General features: G+C 40.9%; 1 protein-coding gene across 2 annotated transcripts in view; it reads left to right on the forward strand.

Moving 5' to 3' along the window:
* The window catches only part of LOC124147898 (PAS domain-containing serine/threonine-protein kinase-like), a 41,192-nt gene that overhangs the window by 9,559 nt on the left and 17,407 nt on the right, over positions 1 to 14,226 (forward strand). Inside the window, exons 1-11 of one of the 2 annotated variants that reach the window (XM_046518744.2) lie at positions 1,565 to 1,970; positions 4,453 to 4,708; positions 5,355 to 5,563; positions 6,112 to 6,279; positions 6,833 to 6,973; positions 7,960 to 8,094; positions 8,980 to 9,097; positions 10,097 to 10,245; positions 11,052 to 11,190; positions 12,155 to 12,266; positions 13,481 to 14,224. In XM_046518744.2, the coding sequence (XP_046374700.2) occupies positions 4,504 to 4,708; positions 5,355 to 5,563; positions 6,112 to 6,279; positions 6,833 to 6,973; positions 7,960 to 8,094; positions 8,980 to 9,097; positions 10,097 to 10,245; positions 11,052 to 11,190; positions 12,155 to 12,266; positions 13,481 to 14,224 (2,120 nt within the window). In that variant the 5' untranslated portion in view covers positions 1,565 to 1,970; positions 4,453 to 4,503. Of the gene's footprint in view, positions 1 to 1,564; positions 1,971 to 4,452; positions 4,709 to 5,354; positions 5,564 to 6,111; positions 6,280 to 6,832; positions 6,974 to 7,959; positions 8,095 to 8,979; positions 9,098 to 10,096; positions 10,246 to 11,051; positions 11,191 to 12,154; positions 12,267 to 13,480; positions 14,225 to 14,226 lie in introns of those variants that run through there. The other variant, XM_046518743.2, reaches the window with a different exon arrangement.

The following is a 14,226-nucleotide window of genomic DNA, read 5'->3' on the forward strand; positions in this document are numbered from 1 at the left end:
TGGAATCTGATTGGTCTGTAGGACAGTCATAGAAAGGACATAACTCGTAATTGCCACTGGTGGCGCTACAATTGAGCCCAGAAATTCCAGCCTAGTTTTGCAAGGATGGAAAATGGACTTTTACAATTCCCTTGCCTCGGGAAGATAGGACACTCTTGGGTATTCCGGGTGAGAATATAGGTCCATAGCAACCTAAGCTTGTCATAACATGCATCTAAATGGATCAGGTGACGATGTTGATCCATGACATCATATCCAAATTGCGTGTATTGATGTTCATGATGTCAAAAGCTTTGTTTATAAACAATAGAGGATAATCCCTGAGCTTACTCGGCTCTGCTCGCCTTATTTCGTTTCTGCTCAAGTGACCACACCGTGTAGGCTTTTCACGTGACCAGACTTTTCTCATGTTTGTAATCAAACCAACTTATTCTGAAATAAGAACAGACAGGCCAAATGCAAGCCTTTGGGTGTGCCATACATGCAGTTTTGCATGACTATATAGATACACTACTACAACTGCAACAATGAGGTACATGGCAATATAGCTTTACACATCAAAATGACTGTATCACTAGCTTCGATGAAAAGAGGTGGAGGATAAAAAAATATGCAAATGGAAATAGTTTTTCACGTTTTAGGACATTTTCTCAATAAAAGTTAAACTTTTCATGATGTATGTTTATCTAAATGCATTGACTCATCCAAAATGAAACTGATGAAAAACACATAAATGGACTGTGCGAGATGTGACGATGTGACGATGTGACAGGTACTCAGATGGCCGTAAGAAACCCCAGATTGGAGAGTGATTGGCTTCATATGACCGAGGCATATGTATATTGTAATTTTGGCTTTGATCAACACTGGCTTCTAATCTAATCAAGCTGGCAATTAGTATTTTGTAACTCATTCGTGAGAAAATCACACAAACTTTCTCTCCAATTTGCCTTAAAAAAATGAAGCTGAAGTCAGTTTAATCTGCGCAGCACTTGCATTGACGGCTTCACTGTTCGGAGCCCTATTGTTTTGGTTTGAGAATTGAACCAGGCATGTGACGTCACACCCAGAAATTATTTCATGTATGATTTAAAAACACACAGAACCATCGACGCACTGCGGCTTTAACCATGGATAGCCTTATTATGTCTATTTTACGCAACATAAATTGTGCTGCACACATGTGTTTACATTCAATAAAGATAGAAATGAATTCTGTTTTTTGTTTTTTTTATGGTTGGCAGTATCGGTAAACCAAAGAACAAGTACGGCTTAAGTAAGACTAGTTTTATGTAGGTTCAAATACGGAATACATGTAACAACAGACATTTCCATTTCAGCTAAAAAAAAGGGAAAGAAAAAGTTTACATTTCCATGAAAGTAATTGCTACCTGGCATGACATTAAGACCGGGCCCAGCCAGTGTGTTGCTGCCAGCTATCTGGTGCCCCCTCCTGTCAGTGCCAGGCATGTCAGTACTGACACATGTATTGATTCATCAGCTGAACAGTGTGGTAATCCTCGTGCTGGGAGCCTCGCTTGAGTAAAAATAGCTGTGAAAATTACATCAGTGTCAGCCCTTCAACACTGACTCAGCTTTGTAATTTCTTAACAGAATTTACTGTCATTTGTCTTGAGAAAAAACCCTTGGAGTAGAATACTTGAATGAATTTATTGGCTCTTTGCTGGTTACCATGTAAACACCTCAAGATCCCACTGTGAATTATGAATGAGTTGCTAGGGACAGTATGTCTGAGTCAAGTGTAAACATCACGTCAATAACACAGTTGTCAGTGATGGTGTAGTGTAATGGATGGATGGGTACGTCGTCTATAGCATGACAGTGGCATATGGCAGGGGTGTACACAGCAGCATGTCTTCAGTGGATGGCCACCTGTGAGTTGCACCTGGGGTGTGCAGGGAGGATTGTTTCATCATTCATCGTCTTGTATTTTGTTATGGTTTCATCAGGTAGGGAAGGTGTGACTCTTTTGCAAGTGTTTTTTTGTGTGTTATTGTTAAGTGCTCTGACGTTTTTATGAAAGTAATATTATATCATATACAGGTTATAAACTGGTTTATGTTTCAGTTTGTTGATTGACATTTAGTGTCAGAGTATATATTTTATGGAGTGTTAAACGTCGTAACAAACCACATGTTCACAAGATTAACAGAATAATTTTGGTAACCTACCTCCATTTGGCACTAGTGGTTTATTACAAAGTTTCCCCATGTAAAGTTCCGACTGCAATTGTTTAAATATTATTCTCAGGTTTTACCCTGTAGAATTTTATTCTTCAAAACTCCCCATAAAATATTTGCCTTGATATTTTGTCTGGGTAATACTGTTTATGTCGCCAGTATGATTGAGACCTCATTATTTTGATTCGTTGGAAGGCTTTTGTATCACTCAATGTATTTATACCCTTGATAGTCACAATATGGCTGAAATATTGCCGATGTGACTTAAAATTTTAACTCACTCTCTCACTCATGTTATTTTGAATTTCATTGTGTCAAGTTCTTTTGGCTCCTAACATCTTTCTATGACTCCCAGGAAATAACTAAGGAGCCAGGTGGCCCCTGGGAATAAGTAAAACTTATTTCATTGTTTCCCTTCCTATTTGAACAAATAGATTATCACTTGATCAAGTGATGGTTTGTTGTTGTTTTTGGTTTGTGATGAGAGGTGGGTGTATTGTCATTTTTGATAGGAATTTTAATTTAAATGTAAATGTTGGGATGCCAGTGTCAGATTTAATGGCAACTGTCAGCCCTGTCATTCAGTGAATCAGTAAAATATGATGCTGGTAAAACTGTGTTCAAATTAAGCATGAAAGCTGAGCCCAAAAAGTTCCGTGTCTAAACAGATTTTGAAAGTTAACAATTACAGGGTCTTAGATGAAAATACAAGTTCAGAAAACATCAGGGACCCCTTAATAAGAAACAGATTATCATGATGCTTTGAGTCTGTAGTTTTGTTTCCTGAATATTGTCAGGTGTAGAAATGAAAATGTTAAGCCTAATGAATGTGTTTGATGGTTCCCTTTGGACTGTATTGTGCAAGTTTGAATCATCTTCCTGAGGCAAGTGAGTTAACTGACTATAAAAGTCCAGTTTCCACCCTTGCCGAACTAGGCTGGTATTATGGAGTTACATTTTGGCTGGACTAACGAGTCTATGCATAGTCCAATCAAAATCTTGCCCCGAAATTGAAATCCGGTTCGTAAACTGTCATGCAGATTTCGGTCGACTGCAGGATATGATAAGCATGTGCACCGCTAACTTGTTGTCAACAGATATTTTCTAAATCTTTCCATGTTTTTAATCAAGGTTCTTACGTGATTTGATGCACTACGCGATGTAAGACTCGTTTTATCACAATATAGATGTTGATTATCGATCAGATCGTCTTGACTGGGCGCCACCGTTTTGTTTGAAACAAATGCAAGTGATACGAGAGGTTGAATCTGATTGGTCAATAGGAGAGGCATAGAAAGGACATAACCCGTAATAGCCACTGGTGGCGCTATGATCGAACCCAGGAATTCCAGCCTAGTTCGGCAAGGGTGGAAACTGGACTTTTAAAGTCAGTTAACTCTCTTGCCTCAGGAAGGTGGTTTGAATGGGCAGAGATGATTGTACTTGGCAGTGACTGAATTATTTTGTACTGTCTGTCGTAAATATCCTCCAACTCAAAGGTTAATTACAGCAAATGGTAATCATTACTGAGAACATAAAACATTTTAAAATTTAAGAGGGCAAGTGAAATGTTGCATGATTAGTACAAAATAATTGATACTTGACCTGCAAGACAGGTTAGATTTAAGAAATTTTTTGAGTCCTGTTTAGTAAAATTATTTTGGAAAATCAGTCTGAACACCAATATAGCTGAGAGTACAGTATGCACACCCCTGTGGGCATTACAGGGCCCTGTTCCACAATGCAATCTTAGCGCTAAGACAATCATAACACCCACATGTAAACATAGACAATTGTAGCACTAAGATCGCTTTGCTGAACGGGGCCCAGTTCAGCAGAGGTCATACTCTGTGACTCAGCTGCTTGTGTCATCGGCCCGCGTGGCGTGGGTTAATGCTGCTGTTTTAAGGTACTGGTTTGTGATGTCCAGATTCGTTAATTTACAAGCTGCAATGATATAGGTTGAATATTACTGAAAACTAAAAACTTCCTCTCACTCACTCACTCACTCACTCACTCACTCACTCACTCACTCACTCACTCACAGCAACTCATGGGATCAATGGGTCAGGCTTGCTGACTTGGTAAATGCATTTCATCGTATCCCAATTGCGTGGATCGATGCTCATGATGTCAATCACTGGATTGTCTGGTCCAGACTCCATATTTTTTCACTCACTCACTCACTCACTCACTCACTCACTCACTCACTCACTCACTCACTCACTCACTCATCTTCACTTGCTTGCAGAAATCTCAGCTGAATAACAAGCACCTGAACATCACTGGGAAACCCATTTTCATGGACAAGATGGTGTTTGGCAGCCCCTCCTACCCCTCTCCGCTGGACCGGGTACGTACGGGACGCAGGGACCGAGCCTTACAGATGGGGATAGCTGCCAGCCGGGAGGAGTCCTTTGAAGCTAATCAGTCCTTCCCCAAGGTCACAAAATCAAAACTACAGCCAGATATAACTACCACACCTGTGAAGCTTAAAAACTTTCAATGTGAGTATCTTGTGTAAACTGTGTATTGGATGGCCACATTGGCTTCTGTCTATAAACACCATAGCCATTTTTTAGCTAAGCTGACTCAAATGAGCTTATGTTGTGCGTTGTCTGTCGTCTGTCCGGTTGCCCATCTATACATACGTTCGTCGTTAATGAACCAAACTTTACTTCGAAGACAAAAGTTCAAGCAACCTTAAAAGAGGCTGTCAGTCGGATGGTCCAGGCAAAGTTTTACTCGTAACTCATACCTTATTTGATGAAAACATTTTTCAGAGTGGCTTCAAATGGATTTCAATACTGTACTTTGATTTGTCAGTTATTTAGATTTGCTCATACCTGTATTGTTGTGTCACTTTCAATAAATTTCAGTGTAATCATGGTAATAATATTTTGTGCACATGTTTTTGTCATCATTTCAGTAGGGTTTCAGGACCAATATCGCACATAATGCAGGGTCGTTTTTGGTTGGGTATATTTTTTATCTCCCCCCCCTCTTTTCTCTTTCCTCCCCCTACATATTGTTGGGGCCCGAAGGATTTGTAATCTACTGATGACCCTTGTTTCATTCCATGTCACTCTCACTTGGCCTTAAGGTCTGTAAAGAAAATAATCCCATTTTCAACATATTATATTTGCGTTGAAGGTGATGGTTTGAATGATGTCAGCTTTTCTCCGGGACTGTGCAAGGGGTCATTTGCAGCAACCCCTGACCCCTACTCAAGCGGCATGTCACTGAACCAGAGCTGGTCATTCTACAACTACATCGGGGGTGGTCAGTCTGGCATGGCCTTCCCCACAACTGTGAGAAACCCTAACAAGGCCATCTGCACCATAGATGCCAATACGTCCGAGGTAGGTTCAAGTTTGGAGACCCAAGACTAAGACGTATGTGTGAGATGATGATAGAACAAGACATTTGGGATTCAAGTTTTCCAGAGTATTATACAGATGTTTTCAAGTGTGCTGTGTAAATGTCATTATAAGGATGTGAGAGACCATAATATGCCACATTTCACAATAAGGACATGTGCAGGAAATATGGTGTAGAGTTTTGGTTTCAGTGATTTCATTTTATTGTACAGGGAAGGATATATTTTCAAGTACAGAGATAAAAATTGGAGTTATTGATCAGCTTAATTAAAATTGAAACCAAATTGTGTGGAGAAGCATTCAGCGTTCAGTTAGTGACGCTGAAGACCAAGGTTTGATCACCTCGTGCATGGCATGGTACACTGTGAAGCTCATGCGTGGTGCCCCACACTGTCTTATTCTTGGCAGCAAACTCGACTCACTCACTCACTCTCTCAAGATTATGATTACCTTTGTGAGTATTTGTCTGAAGTATATATTCTTTTGTTTCATTTCTCAAATTATGTGTTGAAATCAATGTGTTATTTCAGATCCTGGTGGCGAATGAGATGGCGTGCGAGCTGTTCAGTTATGAGCAGGATGAGCTGCTGGGAAGGAGGCTCCGAGATCTCATCCACCTGAAGCCCCGTGACCAGCAGACTATGGTAGAGTCTCATCTCGAGTTGAACGGGGAACTCATCGACATTTCAGGCAAAGTGGTAAGTTGCAGTGAAATCTAGACTGTGAGTCACTCATTCAGTGCGGATTATGAAGTGGAATAGGACCCCCACCCCAGTAGTTGTGTGATGATGATGATGAAGTAACTCTCACCCTATCAAACTCTGGTTCAGGATACAACTGTAATGCTGCCAACTGCATGTTAACCCATTCTCTTAATTCACTGGGCATGACTTCACCAAATAAAGGTACTTTATACAATCAAAGTCAAAATGACTTGTACCGAAAACAGGCATTTATTTGCCCATGTTTGGTTTACAACACAGACTAAAGCCACAAAAGTGAATGGATATTATATTATTAGATAGCCATTGGTGCCTGACTTGTCAGTTTGTAGCACATGGCGAGTGTCAGCCTCCACAGTTTGTATCTGTAATCAAAGAGGCCACCCGGACAAAGCACAGGTGGAGGTCTATTGTTGTCACGTGAGGGTGATGCCAGGTGTAGAAGGAGGAACTCCTTTGTGGGGAGATGTCCTACAAGATGACACTGAAGGACTGCTGGGTTGTATGTCTGTATGTTTGGGTTGTTCAGGTCGATGCAGTGGACAGTAATGGACTAATCCTGCCTGTGTCGATGTGGGTGAAAAAGCTGGAGATCCTGAAGGAGCCGAGATGCCTGTGTGTCATGGAGCCAGTTGAGAGAACTGTTGCAACAGTCAAGTTTAATACAGAGGTAAGGTTGCTTGAATCATTCCCTTAGCCAATGTTTTGTGTACCTTTCACAGAGGCTAATTGAGATTGACTTCACCTGTCATCCATCTATCTGTATATCGTCTGTAAGCACTCAAGGATGCATGTGACCCATGAAGATCCGGGGTAGAATAGGTCTTCAGAATAACCCATGCTTGCCGTAAAAGGCGACTATGCTTGTTGTAAGACTAAGAGGGGACTAACGGGATCAGGAGGTCAGGCTCGCTGACTGGTGATGCATGTCATCCTATCCCAATTACGGGGATCGATGCTCATGATGTCAATCACTGGATTGTCTGGTCCATACTCGATTATTGACAGACTGCTGCATATAGCTGGAATATTGCTGAATGCGGCATTAAACAAAAAAACAAAACAAACAAGGATGCATGTTAACACACAAAGGCACTGCCCAGGGCTGTGCAGAGTTGCATGCCTTATGTCATGCTTTCATTTTCAAAAGCCATGGCAGCAGCACATTGTAAGTAAGAAAAATGCCTTCATGCGAAGGGGCGGTCAGGTAGCCCAGTGGTTAAAGCGTTCGCTCGTCACGCCAAAGACCCAGGTTCGAATCCTGACATAGGTACAATGTGTGAAGCCCATTTCTGGTGTCCCCCGCCGTGATATTCCTGGAATATTACTAAAAGCGGCATAAAACATACTCACTCACCTTCATGCGAAACTCTTCAATTCTGAAATGATTGACTTAACACACACACGAGCTATTCTGGAAATGGTATATGACTTTGTTGTTATCAGTAACAGGGATCAACTATCCATCAGTGACCTCCTGGGCCCACTTACACAAAGCGATCTTAGCGCTAAGACTATTGTAAGCCTATGTTAAAGTATGGGAGCTATGATCGCTTAGTGCAAGTGGGCCCTGGTGTTTTCCTCCTACACCTACAGTGAAGCAACCTTCTTGTATGACAGGAGTAAACAAATAAATCCATGATATGTAATTTGCAGGGCTGCATCTTGAGCTGTGACCAGACTTTGGCTTCACTGTATGGCTTCCCCAACCCTGAGGAAATCAATGGGCTTCACATGAAGGATCTCATACCTGCCTTCAAATGTCCTGTCTCCAGATTGTCACTAGATAAGGTATTTATTCATGCTCCACACTCGTCATTCTACTCACTGTTCAGCTCTACAGAAACCACTTAACCAAGGAAGCTGAAACTTGACATACCATTGCATGAGGACACCCAAACTTGTTCAACGGGTTCACATGGGATTTTTTGAATGTCTGCCACAGCAGCCTTAATAAAAAAAGCTATTGATGGCCATTACTTAGCCTTGTTTTATCAAAGTGGAATGAAATTTAGTACATGTGTAGTAAGGCTGGGACGAGCCCAAATTTACTACCCGGGTATCCGACCCCCTATTACCCGACCCTACCTGGGTACCCACTGCAGGTTTCAAGAGTTGGGAACAAAATGTCTGATTGGGAATTGTTTTACCGCAGCTCTGGCCAAAACTATTTAGAAATTAGATACATGTATCAAACGATCAGATCAAGCGTACACGGAAGTTGACTGAAGTTTTATCTCTACTCAAACATATGCAAGTCAAAAGGAATGTGTGTATCGTCAGAAAGAAATGTGAACATTAGCGATATGTAGTGTAACCACTGAGCTATAGTGAGTTTTTGTCATTAAACAATGACACGACTAATCACATGACTAACCACGGGTCTGGGTAGTCCTGTGGGTACCCGGGTCCTACTGAGGACCCACCCGACCTGAGTTACCCGTCCCAGCCCTAATGTGTAGTAAGTTGTGGGGCCCATTGTATATGTAACATTTTTTGCAGTATTTTCAAATATTGGCATTATTTATGAATGTTTTGGATACCAATGACGACAGCAATATTTGGACTACAAGTCCAGGTGTCCTACAGTGCCATGCTAAACATTTAGAACGAGGTAGTAGTTGCAGCTGGTCGATGCTTTGTAACCTTGGTTCTGCTTAATTGTTATGGTTACAGGACACTCGGAAGCAGCGAGCCACAGGGAGGACGCGTGATGGGTCCATGTTTCCCCTCAGCATAGTAGTCAAACCTACCGAGGAGGACCGTGACAGGAGGAACATCCCCCCGGATGAAAGTATGAAGGATTGTATACTGTATATCAGGCTCCATGCTGGAATCTATTAGGTTTTGCAATACGTGGCAGGATAGAAATGCAGTCTGTAACTTTAGCCACTCATCCAAACCCCGAGTCTAGTAAAATTCTGTTGGTATCTGGCTGAGAATGAAAACAAATTCTCAAATGTCATATAAATCCTTGTAACAATACCAGTGAGGTGTATTTTGAGTTGCTATGAAAAGACATGAAAAAGACTAAGAGCCAATTTCACAAAGAAATTGTAGTGCAATGTAGCTCCTATTCTTTAACATAGACTTACGACAGTCGTAGAACTACCATCTCTCTGTGAAACGAATCCCTGACGCTGGGTGTTGGAAATAATGTAGGCCTAAAACACAGGCGGCTGGAAGTGTTCATATCTCATGTATGCTATGCTCACTTATCTCTAGTGGATAGATGCTACTGCCGAGATGGGGGGACACGGGTGTGCTGCGATTCGCTGTGCAGAGTTGCGTCACTTGGACACGCCAGAAACCTATGATTGTGGGTTCAGATCCCGGTTCGCCCCGATTATGTTTCTAGGTCTGTCAGCACCATACCCATGCTCGTGGGTTTCACCGAAGTGGAAAACGTCTAGGACATGCACCACTTCAGGGTTTCCTCCCACATTAAGCTGACACGCCGTGATAAAACTGGAATACTGTTAAAAGCGGCATTAAACCCAACTCACTCACTCACTCACTACTGCCAGGATGAATTTAACACATCACTAATGAAACACAAGTTGAAACTTGACCACATCCATTCTGAACATTTTCTAAAAAACATCCTTATAATAACTTAGGAAATTTAAAGAATTAACAGTGATTAAAGTAGCTTTAGATTGGTCAGTAATATAAATGTAAGATGTAAATGCTCAGTGAAGGTACTAATTCAGTTTGTGTACCCAAATGTATAGAATTTCAAAACATTGTCAAATGAAAGTTCATGGAAGCAATGAATCACTACTACTTGCAGGAGAGGAGGTTGTGTTCACGGGTGTGGTGTGGGTGTTTGCTAACATCAGTGGGATGATCACCTTCCTCCCTGACGGCACCATACACAGCGTCAATGACAACTTCGCCCGCATGCTGTTTGGGTACAGCCAGGAAGAGCTAGTGGGCAAGGTAGGTTGTTGACGAGAAGTGAAGAAAGTGTCCTGAAGAACATCTCTATTATTCTCATTACATTGAGTCACTTGTTTTCTCTAGCATAAATATTGGTGCTACTTGTCTTTTAGTGGTGATTTGGCCTGATATTTCATGCTATTACCCATAGGGGTAAGGATGTCGGTGCAGTTATTTTCAGTAATTCTCACTGAACATTATACTTTTTGCTCAATGCTGATTGGTTAGTTCGTACCACTGTTTCATTGTTTTCATTGTCTTGTGGAGAGGCCTACAGCAATGTGGCATCATGTGAGCGTATTGTCACTAATAATTGAAGACGCCACAAACAAATGTATGTGACTTCGATCCAGCAATAGGCCATCTGAGCTGATGTCTCCGTTTGGGATAAGGAAACCCACTTGCAATTTGCCAAGGCTCAGAACTTACAAAATGAATTCACTTGGGGCAGATTATCCATAATTCCTTATAGCTTGTAGATTCTTCTCTTAATGCATCCCATGCTTGCTGTAAAAGTCGACTATGCTTGTCGTAAGAGGCAACTAATGGGATCGGGTGGTCAGGCTCTCTGACTGGGTTGATTCATGTCATTGTATCTCAATTGCATAGATCGATGCTCATGATGTCAGTCACTGGATTGTCTGGTCCAGACTCGATTATTTACAGACCACCGTCATATAGCTGGAATATTGCTGAATCCGGCGTTAAACAACAAACAAACATCCTAATACGTTATATATACATGTAGTCAGTAATAATGAGATCACCAAGCCTGAGTGGTAGTGAATAAATCCATGCTGTTGCAGGACATCTCCTGTCTGATCCCAGACTTCTATGACATCCTGGACCTCGACGATGGGATCCCTCTTCCTCCGCTTGATGACGAGGATGAAGAAGAGATAATACCATTTATTCTAAAGCCAGATATCTTGCAGGGGAAACTTGGTAAGAATCATGATTATTACATATGTACATGTACAAGATATGCAGTGCTTTCTGTGTAATTGTTATTTGGGATGACTTTTATATTTTGTGATGGACCTGTGTCAGTATTGATGTTAATAAGAAAAGAAAGATTCACAAGTAGCATATTTCACCAGCTTTCTGGCACTAATTACAAAAACATACTTCATCAAATGAGACACGGTGTGTTATTAATATCTTGATCAGTATTCCAATATAAAAAAAAGCCTGTCACTGTTCCAGAATCTAAGAAGTCACCTCCGAGAATTCCCAATACCCAGTTATGTAAAAATAACTGCAAGTGGTGTAACAATACGTCAATATAGTATTGTATCCTGATACAAGGCCCATGATACAATACATCAATTTACATATGACACAATGCCCTCCTGCATATATTTTCTGCCCTACAATATCCCATTTCGATCTCTGAATTTAAAAACCAATAATTCAGGGTTGTGATGCACCTGCAAGAGGAAAGAATATCAACTTATGAAATAAACATACTGTATCAGAATACAAATTGTATCGCACCCGTGTTCCACCTTCATTTTCCACCTCTAATTACTACTGAGCTGGTGAAATATTGGTACAACAATAAGTAATCATGGTAATGGGAAAGACAAAAATAAAAGTGGTTATTATTGCTGTGAAGATCTGGGGTAGAATAGGTCTTCAGCAACCCATACTTGCCATAAAAGGCGACTGTGCTTGTTGTAATAGGCGATGAACAGGATCCTAATTACATAGATCGATGCTCATGATGTCAATCACTGGATTGTCTGGTCCAGACTTGATTGCATACAGCCCGCTGTCATATAGCTGTAATATTGCTGAGTGCGACATTAAACAACAAACAAACAAACAAAGCTTATTAACAGTGTTACTGCAATGTGGACTTGTGGACTTGTGGACACTATGACTGACTTGTGCTTCCTGCTGACAGAAACACCTGTGAAAGAGAATGGAGAGAGGTGTGATCTTCTCAAGGAGCTGTGTGTGCATAAACCAGGTGTCACTTCCACGCCCAAAATACCTACAGAGACATCAGAACACAGGTAGCCACAGAATACTCAGAGTTTAATCAGCGTTAGAAATTGGCATCAGTCCTGTAGTCCTGCCAAACTGCCCAATAGTTAAGGTATCATAAGTGCTCGTAGAAATTTGCCATTTTTAGGGGTTTTGCTATATGTTATCATTATAAGACTAGTGGACTGAAACTGTAGGTTTCTACCCCTGTTAATGCTGTCTTTCAGCTGACCTGGGTAGACCTAATGGACACAAATGTTTACTCTGCTTTTTGAATTAGGGTGATGTGAAAGTTTATGGTTGACAGCTGTTTCTGACCATAATGTTAAAGGGCTATTTGATACTTGTACTGGAAGATGTGTAACTTTATCATTTATATTGTTTCTTACAATGATGTGAGGTTACCATGGTTACCTCTTGTACATTTCCCCCTGGGTCCGGTATCATTCAAAGTATCTTTACATTTCTCTGTGATTGTTGATTTTAACTCTTTGGCTAATCTTTCTGATCATCGCCAGTGGCCAGAGGGATGGTGTAAATCCTGCTTGGGTACCATGTAGGTAGCAGAAGTACCGTAAGTCCCCATGGTCCCTAGTATGGTGGCCTAACTTTGGTTGCTGGCGATCTACAGCCCGTTTTTATATTGTGTCGTCTGTTATTATCTGATTATTTTATTGTTCTAAAACTAGTTTTACAATTATAGTCTGTGATATATTGCTAGTTGTTGTACTGTTCTTCAATGACAGCTCTTAATATATTATATAAATGCATAACTTGCTCAAGTAACGATATGGCTGAAATAATGCCGATGTGACTTAATATTAACTCACTCACTCACTCTTGTACATTTATCAGTTGAATGATTCACTTGATGAATTGACAATAATCAGCCGACAGTTCAAGGTTACGTCTTTGCCTTGCTTCTCACTTTTTGGTCATTTTGCTGATGATAGGTTAAAAGTGAAATTATTTAAGAGACATCTTTGATAATAAAATGATGTCATTCAAAAGGTTTAGTATCTTGTACAATGCCAAAACATCGTTGTCTTCCTTGTAACTAATAATAACCAAAAACTTTCTGATATTTTATTCCACTTTGTGACCCCCCCTTGTTAGATATATTTGTTATTTGGAACCTGTTCAGTGTCCTATGCGCCAAAAGGATAGATATTTAAATTAATTAATTATGAATTTGCAGTTATTTATGTTTGCTTTCATCATGTTTTCCACTTTGATCAATTAGGCAAGATGAGGCAAAGGATTCCAAGATGGCAATTACAGGTTGCAGTAATAAAAACAACAGTCAGAATGGGGAAATTGACAAGGTGTTGAGTGAAATGGACAAGCTTAATATCAGTGCTAAAAGTGTCAAGTCTCCAGGAGAACCAGAAGAGGACCTCAGTGGTTCCTACCTAGAAGACAAAGATATGTCTTATGTCAGTGAGAGCATGGAGGAGCTTCTGTCTACTACACCCCCACAGGTTGACTTTCATAAGTCTTCGGACACTGACAGCTGCATTTCAGAAGATTCACAGCGAGTGGAGAGCAGCCAGGATGGCAACAATGGGGACATCAGCAATGAAATTGACACTAGTGGAGACGTGCTGGCCATGTCTTCCGAGAAAGGAATCAACTGCCAAAAACGCAAACAAAAAGACTTGCTCATGGAGCTTCAGAAACAAATAGCTCGGAAGCATGAAATGAACAACGGAGACATAAGTTCCAGTTCTCCTGAAGGATCATATTCTCAGTTTGGGGAACAGATGACAAATTTGCTGCCTCTGTATATGAATAAGACATTAGATTCAACTGGTGATACTCATCTAGATGAAGAGTCCAGTTATTTCAGTCGGGATGGGTTAGAATCTCACCCAAGTACGGACTCGAGTGGATCTGTCAAGTCTGCTCATAGTAGACTGAGTGAGAAGGCTGGTGGTGACAAGCCTCAACAAATGTCTGGTCAGGTCATAGATGAAACATGCAACAGGT

Source organism: Haliotis rufescens, unplaced genomic scaffold (assembly GCF_023055435.1).
Source record: "Haliotis rufescens isolate VD_foot unplaced genomic scaffold, xgHalRufe1.0.p SCAF_1, whole genome shotgun sequence".
Taxonomy (NCBI): domain Eukaryota; kingdom Metazoa; phylum Mollusca; class Gastropoda; order Lepetellida; family Haliotidae; genus Haliotis; species Haliotis rufescens.